Source organism: Vanessa atalanta, chromosome 17 (genome assembly GCF_905147765.1).
Source record: "Vanessa atalanta chromosome 17, ilVanAtal1.2, whole genome shotgun sequence".
Taxonomy (NCBI): Eukaryota; Metazoa; Arthropoda; class Insecta; order Lepidoptera; family Nymphalidae; genus Vanessa; species Vanessa atalanta.
The window spans coordinates 7,019,090-7,032,992 of NC_061887.1; the positions used below are offsets into that span (position 1 = coordinate 7,019,090).

Consider the following 13,903-nt stretch of genomic DNA (forward strand, 5'->3'; position numbering starts at 1 on the left):
TTACAGTACTGAGGCTATTTTAATAATTACATTTTATTTCAGGATATAACTGATTTGTTTGGAACCGATTTACCTTCCGAAGATGGTTCATTTACATTTAAAGAAGGAGCATTCTTGAATGCACTTCAAAATGGAGACTGGATACTTCTAGATGAACTCAACTTAGCTCCTCAACCAGTACTCGAAGGTCTCAATGCATGTCTTGATCATAGAGGTGAAATATATATTCCAGAACTGGGTAAAACTTTTAAAGTTAAGGAACAAACTAAATTATTTGCATGTCAAAACCCATTGAAACAAGGCGGAGCAAGAAGAGGTTTGCCAGTTTCATTCTTAAATAGATTCACGCAAGTGTATATCGACACACTGACGAAGGACGACCTCTTATTTATCGTAGAAGCACAATATCCTCAGCTACCTCAAGATATTTTACACAGGATTGTAAAATTCAATTGTAGAATTGCACATGAGATAACACAAGTGCAAGCATGGGGACATAAAGGTGGACCATGGGAAATGAATTTGAGAGACATTCAGAGATGGTGTGAAGCACTCATAAATGATGATAATCTTGGACAGACACTGGCCCCGGGAAAATTTGTTGATATGTTATATGTAAACCGTATGAGAACCGAAGATGACAAGGCCAAAATGACACAAATATATGATGAAATATTTAGTCCAGCTTATCCAAGAAGTAGTACTAGTCCACAATTCGGTATAAAAGACGACGAAATTATAGTCGGGGATGTTAAATTACAGCGGAATAAAGAAAAGACATTTAAAAATAGACGCTCGTTAGAAACCAACTTATTAATATTAAGGAATCAATTACCGACTTTGAAAGCTTTAGCTCAAAATATTAAAATGAATTGGCTCTCTATACTGGTGGGTCCGACAGCTACTGGTAAAAGTAGCATCGTTCAAGTGTTAGCGGATTTAACTGGAAATGAACTTCATGTTGTACCTGTCACGTCAGCAATGGATGTTTCTGATCTATTGGGAGGTTTTGAGCAAATTGACTTTAATAGAAATCTGGAGAATCTTTATGACGAAATAGAAACAGTAACATTGCAAATTGTTAGAAATATTTGGCTAGTGAAAGAAATAAACAAATGGAAATCAGATAAATTTCTTAGCAACTTATATCAGTATAAATCGTATCAATCAAATTTTGTAGATAAAAAGTTCACCGATGAAGAGACCAAAAATTTCAAAGAAAAATTGACGTTCCTCTCTGAACACTGTCAGAAGCTATTAGAATGTACTAGATCATGTGACATAACCTGCGTAGGAATAAAGAAAATTATAGAAAACTTAGAGAAACTAAAAATCAAAGTGACCAAACATTTGTCGGTGAACGCCGGTGGTAAATTTGAATGGGTAGATTCATTGCTCGTGAAAACAATGGAAGAAGGTTCATGGTTACTATTAGATAATGTAAATCTGACATCAGCAGCCGTATTAGATAGATTAAATGGATTATTAGAACCAAATGGAGTACTGAATATACCAGAGAGAGGTGAATTAAGTGAAATAAAACCACATTCAAACTTTAGAGTTTTCTTCACAATGGATCCAAAATATGGGGAAATATCTCGAGCCATGAGAAATAGAGGGGTCGAAATTTTCTTACTAAGCTCAGAAGATTGGGACTTAGGGTTATCAGAGACAATGGATTACATGGACTTAGTTGCTCTGCTTTCTTCTTGTGGACTTCCGAGCCAATACCATGACATTTGCATACGATGTCATGAATCGATGACGGCATTCGTTCAAGGTAACTATTGTATGTTTAATATTATTTTGTACTTTTGCAACCTTAATTGATTTAATGTTTTTTTAACAGGGTTAGATCGTCCAACTGTCTCGCATTTGCTTCAGGCAGCTCATTTAACTTGGCAACAATTACTCCGTGGTATATCAAGTAAGACGGCTTTGTTGAACAGTTTTTCAGATGTTTACATAAAACCGAGGAGCGGAAGTGACTTTGCTACTTCTGTAAACGCATCTCTATCTGAAATGAAAAATACAATGTTAAAAGCCTTAGAACTTGAACTGGGAACAGAGGAATATGAACCCATCGTCTCCAGTGACGTTAATCACACACTGACTGTTAAAGGATTATGCTCTAATTCTTCTTATGAAATTTCAAAACAAATTGCATACTCCGCAATCAAACAAGCAAATGAAGAAATATCTACAGATAATGCATTAATTTCTTTATTTTGCACATTGACTACATATCAAAGATGTTCAAAAGATTTGTTACACATAGTTAATCATATATTAAAATTAAACAGAGAAATGCACAATAAGAATAAATTACGTACTTTAACTTCCCAATTGAATGATGGAGCATTTAATTTTTTGAGTCAACGCTCCATGTCTGAATCCTGCAAGAGGTATTTCGTAGAATCATATACATTAGATAATGAGGTCGTTTGCAAAGTGAATGCAGAGTTTATCCAATTGTTTTTAAATTTGAAAAACATTGTTATAAAGTTCTTCCTGCCATCTACCGGTTTTTCTGCATTCAACTACTCCTGCGCAGTTTTTGAAGGAAAACTAACTGACGATTTTGTAGAATATCCTATTTTGAAAAATTGTCGAATCTACCTTCAAATCATTGATAGTTACATCGAAAGTGCAATAAAATCAAGTTTATCTTCAATGAGTGATGATTTCGTATGCTTTATGCTGCAATTACTTAACTGGCGTGATAGATATATAAAAATATGTTCCATGTCAATATTCGAAAAAGCTAGGAATAAAAGAACACCAATTTTAAAGGAGGAAATTATTCCATTGTTAAATGTTCATTGTAAATGGGTACGAAAATATTTGATTGGAGAGTTATTTAAAATACCAACAAATCAAAAACATATAGAGAAATTTAAAAATGAAGTAGAGTCTATAAATCTAATCAACGACCAAGATTGCTCGAAAATTGCAAAAGTAAGTAAAAAATTACGAAAATATTATGGACAGCCAAAATTGTATCAAAATGAAGAAGAATACGATTTATGTATTGCAAAAGTAGAACTTTATAATAAAACCCATTTAAATGTTTATGAGTCACTCAACAAACAACTTATCAAAGTCGTTAGAGATCCTATTTATTTATCAAATGTAGCCTTAGCCTTCGATGTACCTGACAATACTGCAGTAAGCGAAATCCAGGATAATATAAAGGACATAAATGAAAATTCCACTAAAACGATTAAATTAAGATCTGAAGTCAAACTATTGCCTATTAATTTGTATATAGTACAAAGAGTGATTACTGTTTTGCAACCTCTTTTATTAAAGTTCATTAACAAATTACCGAACGATGGATTTAAAAGCAATGAATTTGGCAAAGATGCTTGGAAAGTTTTAGATGATTTAATTAATTTTGTAAAGGTTATGAAAGGATTTCCTCCAATGTTAATAAGTCAGCTCCAAGTTATTCAGAAAATTATCGGCGAAGATGAAGAGGTTGCACGTCAGAGGTGATTATAATTTAATTAAGTTTGCGTACTTTGTGTAAATTTAATTAATTTCCTTAAACTTTTTTTTCTTTTCAGGATTTCAACACTCTCCGTCACATTCATGTCTGAAATTTATAAACTGCTCTCCAATTCTCCAGTAAATTATCCACTACCGTTTTTAAATATGCACAGTTTAGTTAGCAGCGAAGATATCGCTGATACTATTCCTGGAAATACAAAGAGAGTGTCAAACAACCTGTCTTTGATGCCTTACTACGTTCAGAAATTGACAACGTATCAAGACACGCCAGGTAATTCCAACTTTTTCTTAATAATCTTAAACATCTCATCTCATCTCATCAAATCATAAACAAGGAGAAAATAATACATTTCCTCTCTTCAAAACCATCATAAATACTCATATTTATTAAATTGAGCGAGGTGACCTAGGTATATTGCTTTTATTAAACTTTATTATCGGATTATCCTTTTGCAGATTCACATCCTAGCTTGGCATATGAAAATGTAAGTTTAATAGATCGCGTAGAATATTCAATGCAAATAGGTTCAGTGTTAAATACTCTATGGAAAAATATTGGGACTTTAGACGCTGCGGCTGATATGAAATTGTAAGTTTTTAGTTTCACTTCAATGTAGAATTGCAAATTAACTTTTTATTAATGAAAACATATTGTTTTAATTTAGGAAATCTGATGCGGCATTCGAGCAAGAAAGATACCAAAATCTAGTCAATTGTTTACATTGCATACTCTCAGAACAAAATAATGTTACGGAAAATGCAATTGAATCTTCGAATGATAATGCGCAATCTCTAGAATTATTCTTTAAAGATGACAAACAAATTCTAGATATGTTAAATAAATCAAATCATATACAAAAACAACTTTTGGAAATTTTATCCCAAGAAATAAATACCACGTCTACTAAAATTGAAATAAAGATGCTTACTTCACAACTGTCTCTTTTGACGAGTCTTATTTTTGTTCGAATTATGGCTGAAATAAGCGAAATAGATCATGTTGAAAAATATCGACTCAAAGTGCAATATATAGAAGAAGATATAAATATGTTTGATAAATTACTTAGTGTATATTATTTGTATGGTGTTGTATCTGGGACTATAAGCGAGCAAAGAAATATAGAAAAGGCAGCAGATATAACTGTAGCTTGTTATAAAGATGGATCGGAAAATAAAGAAAAGTTGATAAAAGTTCACCCCTACTGTAAAATATTGATGGATTTAAAAAAGGAAACTGCTCAAAGAGTACACAAATATGCATCTGGCAATACGTTCAGACCGCAAGAACCATCTTACAATAACTTTGTAAAGGTAAGATTTGACATTAGAGCGATTTATTCTTAAAGAGCTCTTACAATCAGTGTCTATTTATTTTACATATATTTTATTTAATTTTCTTTATATAAATATAAACTGTACTATTTTCAGGATTGTAAGCATTTTACAAAGTCCGTTCTATCAGATAAAACAGTAGCTACAATTTCAACGAATTTAATATCAACGTGTGCCAAGTTGTTTGAAGCAGTAAAAACAAACACGTATGACAAATCAATAATACAACACGCACACACTATTATTAAGGAGACTTCATCATGGTTGTATTCAACGAAAGCGTTCAATAAAAAAGTTGACTCATCTTATTCAGAAGCATTTCCTGATTTAGCAAAACCTTTGCAGAGTTCGCTTTCTCAAATTATTTATAGCGTTACATTATTGAACGATTTGATCAGGGAACTTGTCGTCAAGGTCGAACAAGGTCCCAATTTGCATAATATGTTAACTTCCCTCTTGACTTATCCTGATAACATTCCTTCTAAAGATGCAAGGGAAAAGCACCTCAATCGATTTGTATCATCCAGCTTTATACAAGTATTAAATAGGAATATAATTGCTGTAAATGAGGATGCATACCAAGCTGAAGTAGAATGTCTACAGTAAGTATTGAAAAAAGGGAAAATGTTATGAATTCTTATAATAAGAATGATTAATGTAAATGATATTTTTGCAGGGTCCTTAAAATGAATTTATCAGAAATCAGCATGAATAGTATGGCATTGGAACGAATTGACAAAGTGACGATTGATGCAATGTTGAATACTCTAGACGCTTTGGTTAAAGCATGGGAGAAGCAGAGACAAGAAATAGAAAAACAGAAGCAGGATGAAGAAGCGCTTTATGTCACCAAGTAAGATTTTTTTTTCTATTATAAGATAGTCTTTTAAGTTTATGGGACAGAAGACTAAAACCAACCACTTTTTCGTTGATCTGTCAATTATCTAGAGGTTTTAGTTTATTTTTTATTTTTAAGATCAAAGTGCGAGGATGAAGACGAAGAAGCAATAGCCTATGAGGAGATAATGGAAATGTTCCCATCCTATTCGGAAACCGATTTTGCTGAGTTCAAACCACCATCACTTGAACAGAAGAAAATTAAAACACCGACCACAGATAAACCAAAATCTAAATATTTAATAAACTCCCAAGATGTCACACTAATTTACAAGTGGCATTCAAACTTTGTTCGAAATATGACGAGTGCGGAATGGTTAACCAGCCCAAAGAGATTGGTAGGAAATGATGTTATAAGTCCATTGTTACTGCGCTATCCAATATTTAGCAAGGTTATACAGAACGCATGGGAAGCACTGGATGCGGAATTCGAAGGCAAAATTTCACCAAGTTTACTTGTTTTGGTATCTCATATTAAAGCAATGGTTGATGGTAATGGTGAGTAAAAAAATTGATTCTACTATTGGGTATTTATACATATTTTTAAGATATTTAGATAATAGTAGTTTAGTAGTTAGGGTACATTTTATTTTTCATTATGACATACTCTTGTAGGTATCGTCCGGCTCATTTTAAATTTTACATAAAATTCTCCATTTTATCTGTGTTCATGAACATTCTAAAACTTTAGTGAATGTGAGTTTGCAAGCGCTGATCTCAGGGACTACCAGTTTTTAATTAATCCAACTAAAACATCATATTAATTTTGTGTGTAGAGAGGCTATATAATTTCATACTACTTAAAGTCGTCATAGAAATATAAATAAATATTAAACATAAATTTAATATAAAATATGTAACAAAAAATAACAATACATTAATTATTATATTATTGTAAGTAACGAACACTATGCATTAAACAGATGCACCTAATCAAAAACTGGACTTCTATCGTTCGGCTTGGGTGTCGGAAACGAGGGAGTGCCTGCCGCTGTTACAAAAAGTTAAAGACAACACAAATGAGTTGTTAGATCAGTGGCCAGATTTTCCAACACTTAAAGATGTAAGTATATAATATTGATTCTATTATTATTTATTAATTTAAATTAATTTTGTACACAATATCTTCCTTTTCTTTAATGAAAATATGTAGGCAGAATGGGATCCTTGACAATAAGTGGCTATCAGCCCATAGACATTGGCACCAACCTTGGGAACTAAGATGTTACATCCCTTGTGCCTGTAGTAACAATATAATTATTTAAAATTTTCAATAATGTTGACTATTATGCTTTTATCGTGCGTGTAACACTAGTTCAAGTAGTGTACCTACATGGAAAATGGTTAAAAAAAATAAAAAAATATATCCCGCTGAGTTTCTTTCGCCGGTTCTTCTCAGGTCCGAGGTGCTAAATTCCGAACCGGTGGTAGATTTTTGACAATCAATAAGCAAGTGTACACTTCTATATTGAATAAAGATTTTTGACTTTGACTTTGAGTACAGCCAGCAGTTATAACCTGTTAATGTTCTATTGGGCATTCTCTATTTAAGGGGTAAATTTTAACCTTACTTCACAACAGTTTGTTTGGCTTGTTATTTATAAATGTGAAAATATTACATCCACATATTCAGGTGTTTTTAGATCTGAGAATGAATTGGCCAATTTTAATTCAAGCACGATATTGATAAAATTCTTGGACAATATGCCAAGAAGCGTATTAAATTTTAGCATCTTTGCATGCTACTTTAATACGTTACAAAACTAAACGCTCGTGACTTTATTTTTTTTTATTTATATTTTTACAGATTATAGTGATAGTCGATAGGATCCTCGGTTTCTCGATAACAAGTCCCGTATCCCGATTTTTGACGGGCTTGGAACTACTCCGGGACAAAATTGAGGAGTGGAATAAAAATGCTCATAAAGGGAACAATATGATCGATATTTCCTTGGCAGTCGGTCAGCAAATTATTAATTGGAGAAAACTTGAAATGAGCCATTGGAAGGAATGTCTCAATAATCTTTATCAAAGGTAAGAAATCTAATATTAAAATAAAAATATACTGACTTCAACTAGGCTTATCGTTGAATTTTAACCTTAAACCAACAAGTCAATCTTCATGTGTTCTATATGGAGTACATATATATATCACGATACATTCCCTTACAGCAACTGATTGAAGCAATCTTTTGTACATTATTATTATTATAAAAATCAAATTTATTTTATATATCATGTAATTGTGATAATCTTTTATAAACAGGAAACAGGCAGAAGCCCACAAGTACTGGTTCTATATGTACGCAGTAATCAACTCGTATTTAGACCCTGAGTCTGATGACTCAGTATCGTCTGCGAGAGTTGTCTCTGTGCTCAAGGAGTTTATGGAGAAATCAAACCTCGCTGAGTTCGAAGTCAGATTAGATATCGTCTTCGTGTATCACTGCCATCTTGTGCATTTGGAACGCAATGAAAGACGAGGTAAGTTTTTATGTTGTTTTACTATTGAAAAGGAATTAAAAAATAAAAACAGAATCAGAATACTTCCTTGGTCATTGCGATGAATTAGGACACAACTATTTTTTTATTGTTTATTAATAACTGAAATTATTTTTATTTTCCGGTAATGGTTTCTCAGTAAGTTTAGAGTATTTTCATGTAGTATATTTTCCCATAAAGTATATTTATCCGGCCGCAAGTAGTTGTGGGTAACTATATAGTTTGCCGTATTACGGGAGACCATACAGTGCGTATGTGCGTCTTTAGTAAATATATCTGACGCATTGTATAAGAAGATTACTAATGAGCTTCCCTATAAAAGATTTCAATTATTTGGTGAACTATTACAAATATTTAAACTTTATCAATAGTGAGTTTATGTTAAATTGATAGTAAAATTCGATATGGTTTGATTTTTTTATTATGTATTCTTTAAATATTTAATTCAATTTCGCAGATGAACTATTATCGATACTATGGAACACATACAACTTCTACGCTCAGTTCTCGGCTCAAGTAGCTGCATTTATTAAAGAGAAACGAGCTCCGATTGAGAAAAAATTAAAGGATTTCGTCAAAATCTGTACCTGGGATAGAGATCTTAGCTACTGGAGTGTCAAGGATACAGTGGAGAAGGCACACAAAGCACTTCATAAACACACAAAGGAGTTTGAGGTTTATAACTATAATATAACTATTTATTGCACATAAACGTTTTAGTTAAAATAGAGTGACTTTTGTAGTCACCGCCACCAAGATAGACAATGGCGTTGAAATATAACCATTCCTTTCATCGCCAACGCACCACCATCCTTGGTAACTAAGATGTTATGTCCCTTGGACTTGACCTACACACCCATTCTGAGTACTGTTGTTTGGTGGTAGAATATCTGAAGAACTGGCGGCTCGGGTGCTATCTACCTAGAGGAGCTTGCACAAAGCCTTACCATCATATTTTTATTCTACACCACATGTAATAATGTGCCTTTATATATATATATATTTATAAGTAATAATGATAATCGACGTAAATATTTATGACAAGCACGATTGTAACGTTCCTTTTTTAATCTCAGAAAGTTTTAAAAGAGAGCGTGGCAAGTTGTCTAGTCGACAATACGAGTGAAGTCGGTGCAGACCACGTCGGTATCTGGGATCGTCCAAAGAGAGCGACTGGAGCGAGTGCTACTGGAGGCGCCTATATGATCGACCCGCAGAACCATATCGTACTAGCTAGAAATATAAAGGTCTGTTTATAATTACATTTTTAAAATAACTTATTTTTTTCAATTAAAGTCTATATAAATGATTACTGGCGGATTCCTATGATTTCGTTCATAAATTATTTATATTCGTTTTAATTATAAGATTGTTAGTTAAAGTTTAATTTAATTTTTAATTAATCATATAATATTAAAAATATTCTCATATCTTTATAAATTAATTAAGTAATTAAAAAATATGCATTATTTATATATGAAATGAATTTCATTATACATATAACATAGCTCATAACAACTAAAAACATAATCATAACTCTTCTTGACACACTAATAATATTATAATGAAAATTCATTTTCAGAAATATTTAGACCAGTCAGAGCAGCCCTGTGGAATAATATCAGAAGTTAGTCTTTTATCTAAGATTCCATCATTACTCAACAAAGCTAAGACGCTATGTAAGGATACAATCACGAATACCGGATACCCTGCGCTGGTTCAAGGTTTAGATGACTTTGTAACCCTTGTTATTGAGACGAGTGCGCATTTAGGCTCATTAGAGGTAAGATATATCAATTAAAATTAAATCATTATACGATTGTTCTTATCCCATTGTTGTACTCACTGGACACCGAGTTCCCAAAAGTCAATGGTATCCGCTCCAAACTTAGTGCCACATCCTATCGTGTCGTCCCGATGGTCCACCTAAGCAGGCCTGTTATACCAGACGCTTTTTACGGCATAGTATACGTGTAAAGCGCTGGCATTTTCTCACCAGTTTTCTTCTAGGGTATTCAGTAGTGGCAAGTTCCTCAGTCTTACGCTCCGCGAAATCATATTTTCGTAGAAGGTGACGCTCGTATGAGTATGCGTCACGCAGGTCTGTACCAATCCTCTTGGGAATTTGGGGAATCAAGCTATGATATTATCTGCTGTGATTATAACCATTACTACCCTATACTAAAATGGTCGAAAAACTATTTTTTTAGGTGGATTCAACAGCAGCTAAAGAAAAACAAAAGTCCCAAGCTAAGAATATCGTTCAGCAGAAACGAAAAGCACTCGCGGATCTATTTAAGTATCTCACTAAAATGGGCCTCAATTATCGCACCGGTTTAGTCATATTGTCAGCTGCAGAAGAATTATACGACTTTACAATTCCGCCCGTAGATTTGGAAGCAGCTATGAAATATTTAAAGAGCAGGTTTGGAAAATTTATATCTATACGGGAGATGGAGTTTGTTTGTTATTGTATTTAGGCCGACCGTCAGGCCCATAGACATTTGCATTGTCAACTACTATGCTATGTCCCCTGTCCCTGTTGTTACACTGGCTCACTCACCCTTCACGGAACACAACCAATAATTAATATTGCTGGTTGGCGTTAGAACATATAATCAGGTGGTGGTATCTTCCTATACGGGCTTGTTGGAAGCCTTAATATCAAGTAAGATCTTTTGGGTAAATACAATCCAGACGTGAGTTATTCTACCGCCGCCTCGGTAGAATCTACTTACTAATTCTATAGTTATCGACGTACTACCTAAGTTTTAGAGGCTACTTAAATAAAGTATATAATATAGGTGATATTATTATTACATTTTAGGCGTTGTGACCCAACACTAATCATGCTATGGTCTGGCTGCGAGAAATACTTCCAGAGGAACATCGCCCGACACCGACTGTTTGCAGCCGCCTTGCAATCCCCCCATAGCGATCTCGGTATGCAGAATATAGAACGTTGTAAGGGATTCGCTGCACAATTATTGGTATGTTTTAAATATTTATTTAATTTCATTTAAATGTTCGTTGTTTTTTATTTGATTTTATAACTAACGTAACAATTATATTGTTTTTAGAAACTTACAAATAGTCAGAAAAAATCAATTTCCAAATATACAAGATTCATATGTGATTTACGAACAGTTACGACAAATCTAACGAATGCCCTAGAAGCTGATATTGACAATACTAACATCACAACGTTGAAAGAAAAACTCAACATTCTAGTCGAATGCTACGCTCAGACCAGTATTTTATTAGACCAATTTAGTATTGTACTGAAATCTCTACCAGAAAAAACGATAAACTCAAATACCGAGCCCGAATTCGATGTTGTTTTGTCAGAATCACCTATATCTCGTTGTTTCAAGGATAGTGAAGAATGGCAAGCACTATATAAAAAAACAAAGGCCATCATATCTATAGTAGATAAACAAAAAACGGCCCTTTATAAATTGACCAATACCATCCCGACGCAAATCGGTGAATTTGTAGAATTCAATGTTGTTTCTCAAAACCATATCGATATAACAAACGATGCTAAAAGTAATTTGATTAAAATAATTGAAAATAGCGAAGCTATTTTAATGGAGTATCACTTCAAGCTTGAGACGAATATTTTTGATAACTATACACCTCGACATCCGCTTCTACGTGGTATCGAGAATTTGGTAAAATATTTAAAAGAAACTGTAAATGAACTTGACAAAATGGACCAACCTCTTGACCAAGACATGGATGAACTATCAGCTAACGCAATAGTCACACAGACCGAAGATATTGCTGCGACGATGTTGTTAATTATTCAGTCTCTATACAAAAGACATTTACCACCTGACAAAAGTATGGAAAATATCGAAGTTTTAAACGCAATCGATGAAATTATCGACGAAAAGGAGGAATCGAAAGAAATATTAGAAGACAGGCATTTGAAAGAATTATTGCAAGAGAAACTATCTACTGATTCCAAAATGTTACAATTGGACACTTTGATTACCAAAATGCGATCCTTATTAGTAGATTACGTTAAATATATCGCAACTAGGTCAGAGGTAGATGAGGTTAGGACGGCGGTTATGAGATTGGTCCCAATATTGGAACAAGTTGTTTTGTTTGTCCAATATTTCGTGTCGCAAAAAGTGGCTGTACACAGAGTATCGTGTAAAATGTTGTCTGTTTTACTTAAGATCTTTTCGGATCTCGCAACAAAAGGGTTAGTATAATTTTTATATATCTCAGACTTTTATCGCTTCTAATTAAACAGTTGATGACATTAAATTCACCCGTGTGACTGAAATATAAATGGTTCATTAATATTGTAAATATATATATGAATATTCCAAACCAATCTTAAAGAAAGGCGTTATATGTCTGAAATTAAACTTTAAGAATGTTATTTTAATTTATCATTCAGAAATAACTGCAAAAATATTTGTTTTCAACAAGTATAATCGATTGATTTTAGATTTTGCAAACAATCTGACCTTGATATGGAGGAAGGTGATGGTGATGGCGGCCCAGGAAAGCTTTCGAGTGGTACGGGTCTTGGAGAAGGAGAAGGTCAAAAGGATGTGTCTGAAAGGATCGAGAATCAGGTAAGATTATCCTTTTTATATGAAAATTAGAGATTATTAGAGTCAAGTGCCACTGCGTTTTCATGTGATTGTTTTTTTTAAAGTTCATCTCGTGCTCGGTGAAGGAAAATATCACGATTAAGTCGGCATATCTTTGATGAAATTCTGACAAATATTTCCGAGCTATTACGTTTATATGTATTTTTTCTTATGTCTCTTTGATATTAAGCAGTTTGGTGGAGTAAGGTCCAAATTTTCTCCTTTTCCGTGACATAACAAATAGTTACTATACTTTACTTCTTAACTATATGTAATGGACATTGATAGGATCAACTGGATGACGCGCATCGTCCTGGCGAAGAAAAGAAACAGGATGATAGAGATTGCAAAGAAGAAGAAAAAGGTGTCAACATGACCGATGACTTTGATTCACACTTACAAGATATAGAAGAAAAAGGTAAATTTTAATATAATATTTAAAAACAATATTTAGAATGGCAAACGAATAAATAGGCCACCTAATATTAAGCCATCATATTCGCCCGTAAACACTGATATTTCAAGAAGTTTTATCTTAAGCCTTACACTGTCAGAGATCCACAGACCATGGAATCTAAAAAATTGTTTATATAATAAAATATATCTTTAGTTTTTGATTAATTATAATTATTTGTAATTTACATAATATGTTAGATTTGATTTAGTTTTTATCATTTATTAAAAAAAAATCATTTAGTATGATGTTGAAGATTTTTGTACGGTTTCAGAAGGGGAGGATTCTGATCATGAGGATGATAATGATGAGGCAGACAAGCAAATGGGTGAAACTGAGAATGCAGCTGAAAAGTATGTATATCCTCATACTTAAGGATCTTTGTGTTATTTGCCATCACTTGCAAAAATTTTACATTACATTAGCAGCCCGTAAATGTCCCACTGCTGGGATAAAGGCCTCCTCTCCCTTTGAGGAGAAGGTTTGGAGCATATTCCACCACGCTGCTCCAATGCGGATTGGCGGAATACACATGTGGCAGAATTTCGTTGAAATTAGATGCATGCAAGTTTCCTCACGATGTTTTCCT

General features: G+C 33.3%; 1 protein-coding gene across 1 annotated transcript in view; it reads left to right on the forward strand.

Moving 5' to 3' along the window:
- LOC125070675 (midasin) overlaps window positions 1-13,903 on the forward strand; it is a 29,086-nt gene that overhangs the window by 8,514 nt on the left and 6,669 nt on the right. The window contains exons 10-29 of the mRNA XM_047680625.1: window positions 43-1,780; window positions 1,850-3,494; window positions 3,570-3,784; window positions 3,970-4,102; window positions 4,179-4,824; window positions 4,942-5,447; window positions 5,522-5,698; window positions 5,822-6,240; window positions 6,666-6,805; window positions 7,550-7,776; window positions 8,009-8,226; window positions 8,702-8,919; window positions 9,321-9,491; window positions 9,827-10,027; window positions 10,455-10,669; window positions 11,072-11,234; window positions 11,325-12,460; window positions 12,713-12,842; window positions 13,149-13,278; window positions 13,589-13,667. Of these exons, the coding sequence (XP_047536581.1) occupies window positions 43-1,780; window positions 1,850-3,494; window positions 3,570-3,784; window positions 3,970-4,102; window positions 4,179-4,824; window positions 4,942-5,447; window positions 5,522-5,698; window positions 5,822-6,240; window positions 6,666-6,805; window positions 7,550-7,776; window positions 8,009-8,226; window positions 8,702-8,919; window positions 9,321-9,491; window positions 9,827-10,027; window positions 10,455-10,669; window positions 11,072-11,234; window positions 11,325-12,460; window positions 12,713-12,842; window positions 13,149-13,278; window positions 13,589-13,667 (8,507 nt within the window). The remainder of the gene's footprint in view (window positions 1-42; window positions 1,781-1,849; window positions 3,495-3,569; window positions 3,785-3,969; window positions 4,103-4,178; window positions 4,825-4,941; window positions 5,448-5,521; window positions 5,699-5,821; window positions 6,241-6,665; window positions 6,806-7,549; window positions 7,777-8,008; window positions 8,227-8,701; window positions 8,920-9,320; window positions 9,492-9,826; window positions 10,028-10,454; window positions 10,670-11,071; window positions 11,235-11,324; window positions 12,461-12,712; window positions 12,843-13,148; window positions 13,279-13,588; window positions 13,668-13,903) is intronic.